At 37.6% G+C, this 8,297-nt stretch overlaps 1 protein-coding gene across 1 annotated transcript; it reads right to left on the reverse strand.

The window, feature by feature from the left end:
• Window positions 1-899: 899 nt before the first annotated feature.
• On the reverse strand, window positions 900-5,949 carry EREG (epiregulin). The gene is made up of 4 exons (XM_015560207.1): window positions 5,781-5,949; window positions 4,097-4,220; window positions 3,307-3,459; window positions 900-1,113 (listed from the first exon to the last, which is right to left on the reverse strand). Exons 1-4 carry the CDS (start codon window positions 5,947-5,949, stop codon window positions 1,035-1,037), a joined length of 525 nt encoding a protein of 174 aa, XP_015415693.1. The 3' UTR covers window positions 900-1,034.
• Between the last annotated feature and the right edge of the window lie 2,348 nt (window positions 5,950-8,297).

Consider the following 8,297-nt stretch of genomic DNA (forward strand, 5'->3'; position numbering starts at 1 on the left):
ACAAAATCCTTACAAAAATAAATACTTTTTTAAAAAAATATATTTTATTGATTTCAGAGAGGAAGGAAGAGGGAGAGAGAGATAGAAACATCAATGATGAGAGAGAATCATTGATTGGTTGCCTCCTGCATACCGCCCCTGGGGATGGAGCCTGCCACCCAAGCATGTGCCCTTGACTGGAATCGAACTTGGGACCCTTCAGTCCGCAGGCTGATGCTCTATCCACTGAGCCAAACTGTCTAGGGCAAAAAAATAAATACTCTTAAAAAGAAGCTCTAAGTGTGGATTATTTTTTAAATTGCCTCACATAAATGCTGTACAAAAAAATGAACTTTGTGAAGCTATAAAAATATCTACTATTGGCATAAAAGATGGTATAAATTGGTTCGTTTTCCTTAAGGAGACTCTGTTAGACGGGTGACTAGTATCCATAAGAGCTGTGGGTTGGAATAAGGAATTGTCCACTTCCCTCCAAGCAGGTAAACAGAGTTATAACTGAGGATGGGCCTGGAGGGAGCAGAGCTCTCCCAGTTTAGTTTGTTTCAAATGTGTAGTGTTTAGCACATGATTTGTATTTGCTTCTCCCCAATTCCCATTATATCATTGTTTCAGTATATGACACAGTGGAGTCAAGTTATACATCAAACTACGGTATAAACAAACCAATCATCATTGCTTTGAGGAGTGGAAAACTATACTTATTAAACTGATTTGACCATATATTTAGGCTCACAGCAATCTGTCCTTTGCTGACACTTCCCGAGCAACTTATTTGTAGCAGACAAATAAGTTTGAAGCTTTCAATAAAGCACTTAGCTCAAGAAAACAAATATCAATTTTCTTTCTATATTAGTTTGTGTGCATTTACAAATAGTTGTCAAAAATAAAACAGAAGTAAAAAAGTTTCCAAATATATTAAAAATGTACCATTGTTGACTTAACACATGACCCAACATAAATATTATTAATAAAATAGGAATATTAACATCAACAGGCTTGCTGTGCATCCCGGCCCTTGAGCTTGGTGGCGCCACTCAGACTTGTGGCAAAGCCGCGTCTCCTGAGGTCACCCTTTCATACTCCTTCCTTGACTTTTTACTTTCTCTGTGCCTGGAAATATTCAGAAATGAAACTGTTAGCACTGCAATTAACAGTAATGAGAACAAAGTATGTTAACAAAAGGAACACGTATATGGACTCAAAAGGTGCACCTGCACAGTGTTTCCAGAATGACAAAGGTGAATAGGTTTAGGTTGGACAAGAAAACAAAAATAAAAAAGGGAGAAGAAGAAATAGCTTTCTGTGGTCAAACAATTTTTTTTTTGGGGGGGGGTACTTAAAAACTGGGGGAAGGAAATGGTGAAACATGGTTAAAGGAGACCTCAGAGGCCTTTACATTATCTTGAAAATTGTAAAATTTCAAGAGCATGTGACCACATTTAAGCCTCATTTGTTTTTGTTTTTTCTTCCTCTCTCTCTCTCATCTTTGTTTCCTTCATCTCTACGTACCTACTTAAAAACTAGTATTTTGAATATCACACTATATTATTACATTCTACCCATCACAATGATATAATGCTATCACCAATAAAAATTAAAACAACTAGGATTTATCAAGCACTAACTAGGTTACTGACAATGTTCTAAAGGCTATACATTCATTATTTATTTTATCCTCACATTTACATTGCCATCTTCATTTTACAGATGAAGAAATTGAAGTATAAATAGGTCACATAACCTGGCCAAGATCTTCTAGCTAGGTGTCATAAATCTATCACCATTTATTTTGTGGGTTTTAAAAAATATACTTGTATTGATTTCAGGGAGGAAGGGAGAGGGAGAGAGAGATAGAAACATCAATGATGAGAGAATCATTGATCGGCTGCCTCCTGAACGCCCCTTACTGGGGATCGAGCCCGCAACCCAGGCAGTACCCTTGACCAGAATTGAATCCAGGACCCTTTCCAGCCGTGGGCAAACTACGGCCCGCGGGCCGGATCCGGCCCGTTTGAAATGAATAAAACTAAAAAAAAAAAAATTGTACCCTTTTATGTAATGATATTTACTTTGAATTTATATTAGTTCACACAAACACTCCATCCATGCTTTTGTTCCGGCCCTTCGGTCCAGTTTAAGAACCCATTGTGGCCCTCAAGTCAAAAAGTTTGCCCACCCCTGAAGTCTGCAGGCCAACGGTCTACCCCCTAAGCCAAACCAGCTAGGGCTATCACAATTTAGAATCATCTTTCATTCAAGCTCTCTTCCAAATATTTTGAGTTTATTTTCTACCCATTTTGGAATGAAGCATATAGCTTATGCTTAGTAGAAGAATACATTAAAAAGCCTTTGTTTAGACTCAGTCTTGCCACTTGTCAGCTATATGAGCTGGGGAATGTCAGGTGGCCACTTTAGATTTCATTTTCCCATCTTTACCAAGGAAAGAACTGTAGTCGAAGACCTTCCAGGTGTATTTCAGATTTAATCATATCTAGTCCTGTGGTCATAACTAATTAGGAAGGCATTATTATTTGGTGAATACTTAAAATCAAACATGGGCAAAACAAATTTAATCTTATAAAAGTAGCACACTTCAGACCATCAACAGTAGAAGTTCACTACTTTCATAAAAAATTATTCAAATGTACATGGAGCGATTTGTAGCAGTTCCAAAATAAGAAGGATGCCATGGAGACATTTTAATAGCATCTGTTAGGATCTAATTCACACTGTTCCCATACCCTGGTCCTAGCAGCATGGCATTGTTACATGAGGGTGGGTGGGACTGTTCTGCAGACTGACCTGAACCACTTTTAAAAGTAAGCTTTTATAATTCCCTGGAAACTCATTTCTATTAGTCTGCCTTAAATTTTAAGACCCTAAGTTTCTGGGGTTATTAATTTATGATGCTGTATTTTATGAAATACAAAACTTGACCCAATAAATTAAATACAAGTGACTAAGTATAACACTGGCATCATGGCTTATGGCTTACTTTCATATTTATTATCACATTCAACACTGAGTTCTGTAATTAATGTAAGATAAGGAATTCTCTCTGTATTTTATAAGGAACTGATACTCCCAAGTTTCCCACTCCCTATGCATAAGGTCACATAGGTAATAAGTAACAGAGATCATCATAGAATCAAATCGAGATGTTCTGCTACTACAACTTCTCCCTAAATAAAATCAGTGCAGAGTCTATCTTCTCCCTCTAAAGAATACTTAGTCCATGTTTTTACCCAGTTTAAAAGTCTGTATTGTCTAAAAGTGACTGATAAAGACGGTGTAAAAGCGCTGTCTTACCATCTCCAGAAGTAGTACATGGAGCCAGCGATGACGAGAAGAACGAAGAGAATGAGGATCACAGTCAGAGCCACGTATTCTTTGCTCAAGGGCTGTTGGACCGTTAAAAAGAAGTGCTCACATCGGGCACCAGCATAGCCCACATCACACCTAAAGGGAAATGCAAGAGAAAGATCAATGAATGTTCTCAAATCGTGGCTGCGGCTTAGTTTTATAAGAACTAATCTCACACTGTGATGCAAGAAATCAACAAGGTTTGGCAAAAGATGAATTCAAAGCCTGACCTAGAACCAGGCCGCTAGATACAAAGAGCCCCATATTGCGCTCAAGCTAAATTGTGGTATGAAAATGGCAGTCCAGTTCAGCGGCCAGGTGACTGTCCGTCTGGAATAGGGTTTTGTAAGTTTTTCAGGTTTGAGGTGCTTTTTGTCTATATCAGTGGAATCAATTCCTAAAACAGTGGTTGATGAATATACGTCCAGGGGCAAGATTAGAAGTTGAGCTGCTATTGTGGCACATGTGAGAGGGATCCATCTGAAGCCCTGCCCAATCTGTACCCCTGAAGTATCTGTACAATTTGATAACTACTACTATTTGCCCCCTATTTTTTTTAAAAAAAACTTACTTAATAAAGTGTTTAATTGGACATATAAATTGTATGCTCATAGTACATATAAACTGCTCCCCATGGAAATATAGAGTAACTTCAATAAATAAATAAAAATAGAGAAATCTAGGTTTAAAAAAATGTTGTTTGTTTGTTTGCTTGTTTGTTTGGGGATATTACCTGCAGGATTCTTCATTCATTTCCACCAGGAAGATGCACTGTCCATGCAAACAGTAGCCGTTCGCGTCAGAGCTACACTGTGTTATTGACACTTGAGCCACACGTGGATTGTTTTCTGTCTTAACTGTGAAGAAAATGGAGAGTTGAATATATTCTATTGCCTTCTTGGAAGCATGAATCATCCTTTCTTAATAGTAACCACTGATCTGCTGTGACAAAGCAGGTCAGGTACCAATCAGTAGAGACGAATTTTCAGGAACACGGAGTCACTCTATTATCGCACTCCCTTATCAAGAGACAACACCTGAGTCCAAAAGAAAGTGGCCAACAGACTAAACCAGACAAACCTGGGGATTTAATTCTCAAATGACAACATGCAAAGGTAGAAAAGGTAAGTTAAGGGACACACACACGCGCACGCGCACACACACACACATTATTACCCTCCACAATTATTCACTTAACCAAAATTAGTCCAATTTTTTCAAATCTCAAAATAATTCTGAAATTCATTATTCCAAAAGCAATTTTAAACTGAATATATTAATTTAAAATAGTTTAATTCTATAATGGCTTGTAAGCTAGTAAGGCTTGCTCTGGTGTGCATTCCAGAATTGTTGAGGTTACCATCAAAGAAATCAACCAAACCCTCCCAACATCTCTAACAATGAGTCCTGAGCATGAACTGGATAAACCCTGAGTTACTGAGGCCAGTTATAGCAATGGAAATAGGAGCTTTGTTAGAGACAGTGTTGCAGTTTACATGTACAATTCACTTTAGAATATTTTAGTTATTAAAATGTGAAGAATGCTCATGACATAATTTTTTTAAAAAATAGCGTCTTGATTGCAATAATCTAGTTCAAATAATCAAAAAAGGGAGAAGAATGCAGACCAGACCTCCAGAGAGCACCGTGATGAAGGACAAGAGAAAAGGTGAATTTTTGGAAAATATCTTGGTTCCTCAGATAACACTGGGCTCAATAGCCCAGGATAACCCTTGACTCAATGACTCAACAACCTTTGACTAAATATAAAGCAAGTATCTCTTGAATCCCCATCAGAGTCCTCTAGGGTCCTTGAGAGAGACTGTACATCCACTTATCTTTGCATCCCTAGGCCTATGTTTGTCACATAGTAAGTAATCCATGAATGTTTCCGAATGAGTGCTGTGACTACAGACAGAACATCACTTGTTCCTCTTACAAAAATAAAATGAAAATACATTGATGATCTACTGTGTACAAAGTTTCAGCTTGAGCCACACGTGTATTGTTTTCTGTCTTAACCGTGAAGGCAGTTTTGCCTGGGATTCAGCCTGTAACAATGGTTTCTCAGCAAAGCTCTGGGGAATGGCTCTAGGGCAGTGGTTCTCAACCTTCCTAATGCCGCGACCCTTTAATACAGTTCCTCATGTTGTAGGGAATTTGATTTTCTTGTTCCTTATCTCTCCAAGATCAAATTTTTCCATGTAACTAGAAACACAGTCCCTCTTCCTTCAATTATTTCTTTGTATGTTTTCCAGGTTGCTAGTTCATAAGGGAGTTAAAAAATTTGTTTGTTAACACAGTAGCTATTTTCCTTCCTTTCCCCCCCACTTTCATATGTATTTATAGTCTTTGAGTTTGCATTTCTGTTAACAATATGTAATCCTCTGAAGTGCTGTTGATAAAGTTGGGCTTACCTAAAGCTGTGCAGTTGTCTTCAGATTCTCCCGGGATACACGAAGGAATCACAGTGGTTCCAAGAACTAGATGTAGAAGATAAAAACCTGTTTTTGGGGGGGAAATCAAATATGTAATTAATGCTTCAAGGAAAAAAAGCTTGGCCAGATTTCCACAATAATGCAGCATTTAGAATTTGATCCATTGAAACCATAAAAGAAAATCATTCCTGGAAACAGGCATATAATTGAAAATGAACCCCCGGGTCTTAGGTCCAAGAGTAAAAGCTTTGGCATTGTATTCATAGTTAGCTACAGATTTAACCTGCTTCAAATCCTTCATAGGAACCTTTTCCAAGACCAGATTTTGAAGTTTGATATCCTAAGAAGCTTAGAAATTCAAAAATTGTAGGACTTCTAATGTTTTATTCCATGCTATGCTTGAAGCAATGCTCTAAGATAGAACCGATCATAAAAGAATGATTCAAATAAGAATTAGGTTCTACTTATGATAACAGCTATGCAGGACTCTCTACCTAAGATATATTCCTTGTTGACTTAAGTGCCTAAATTCTAAATTACTCTTGCATTGTAAAATGTAAGCTAGGCAAAGTCAGGGAATATCTTATCTAACTCAGAATGCACACACATACACCGAGCCATAGAAACACAGTTTCTGTCAGCCCAGGAAGTATTTGAACATAGCGTTTCATCCTGTATCTCCAATAAAAAGGCAAATATTGGAAAACAGGCACCAGAGTGACTTAGGTAGTTTCTTCATTGAGTAGAAAGCATAATATGAATGTTTTTAATTGCATAGGTATTTACTAAAGAGAGTTTAGTCTCATCTGTTTAATAGTCAGGTGTTTGTACTACAACCACTCTTTCTATTCTTACGAGTAATTATTATATAATTTATATAAATATAAATGGTGGTGTTAGTGGTAACGTTGGCAGCAGTTAACATTTCTTGAACACATACTACGTGCAGGCATGATTCTATCCTCCTTGTCTTTATTATCTCATTTAATCTCCTTATGGACTCAGAGGAAGATACTATTGGTGCTACTAGACCTATGAGAAAACTAAAACATAAAGAGTTTAAGCAACTTTCCTAAGCGTACGTAGTATTGTTGTGAACGGGGCACTTGCAGAATTTGGAAACAGACAATGTTAGCATATAATAGACATCACATGGAACAAACAAGTGTAACTGTAACTGAAGCAGATTATTTAATCCCAAAGGGAGACAACAAAAAGGCAATCCTGGGAGAAAACTTGAGCAATGTATTTCCCTCCCTTAGAGTTTTTGGAAGAATTAAATAAAATGGTATTTTTCTGAAATAATGCCTAACATAGCAGAGATCACCAGAGATGTTCCTTCAAAGTCAACATCTAGTCTCTAATGTCAGCAGTACATACAGGCAGTGCCCTCTACTGGTCTGTACCAAGATTATTTGCTTTTTCTCCAAGGAGGCATTTATCTGTTAAGCAAATTGCATATTTTCTGTATCGGCATCATAGTTTGTAATTTAATGTTTCACACTTGAGGCTCCTAACAATTCCGTGAAGTAGTTATTAGCCCAAACAACCTCAGTGCAGCTAAATTAAATGTCATGTCCAAGACCAATTATCCAGTGACCATAGAAGATAAGAATCAGAAATGTACCTTTGACATCAAGCCTCATAACCTTTCAATGATTTGAAAATACTTTTTGAATATTAGAGCTACCCCCCTTCTGTGTTTCTACAATGTAAATGCTGCTTCAATGACTATGATAAGGGGGAAGGAGGAAAACATCTTTCTTAAATGAGAAAAACAGAAAGGGCTAAAGTTTGGATTTTATTGCCAGTTGAACAGAGATGAAAAAAGATTACTTTGTCCACCTAGCTTTTCATGGAGAATGAGCTAGAATCTCTTCCAAGTCCATTTTGCTCTACATCTCAATATAATTTTGCCATTTACTTTAACGACTGAAGAACTAAACCCTTTAACGTATACAGTCTGCTCAACTCAAACTGAAGTTCTAAATAAGTATTTTTACATCCTTGACTTTCCTATTCTTCCGTATTTCTCCAACTGAAGAGTGCTTGGGAGGTAATGTTACTAATTCTCCCACCAGGAAAGGGCCAGCCAGGCTCATTGAAGCTCATTTTTTTATCCTTTGCAGGAATCAAAAGCTAGCTTCTCCGGTTCAGGATTGCTTCCAGCTGCAACCTGCGACGATGTTAGAATCCAGCTAATGGTTTGGGGGTGTTGCTTCTCAGCCTTTTTGTTTTTTTTTAAAGGATTTTAGCAGTTGTTAATTTTCCCACTGTTGGACACTTTGTTCCACTTGGTCAGGCCACAGGTGAAATGTTTGTCTTTGTGAACTAAAGAATGTTCAGTGCAGGGCGTGCCTCCACAAAAACTGGGCTCTCCTAACCTGTGACACTCCCTTGGACATAGTCCATCAGTCAGGATGGTTTCTGTGAGACTCACGACATTAATCCAACATCCGGGTGTTTTACAGAAGAAATTGTAAATAATTTTAAATG

Source organism: Myotis davidii, unplaced genomic scaffold (assembly GCF_000327345.1).
Source record: "Myotis davidii unplaced genomic scaffold, ASM32734v1 scaffold2675, whole genome shotgun sequence".
Lineage (NCBI taxonomy): Eukaryota > Metazoa > Chordata > Mammalia > Chiroptera > Vespertilionidae > Myotis > Myotis davidii.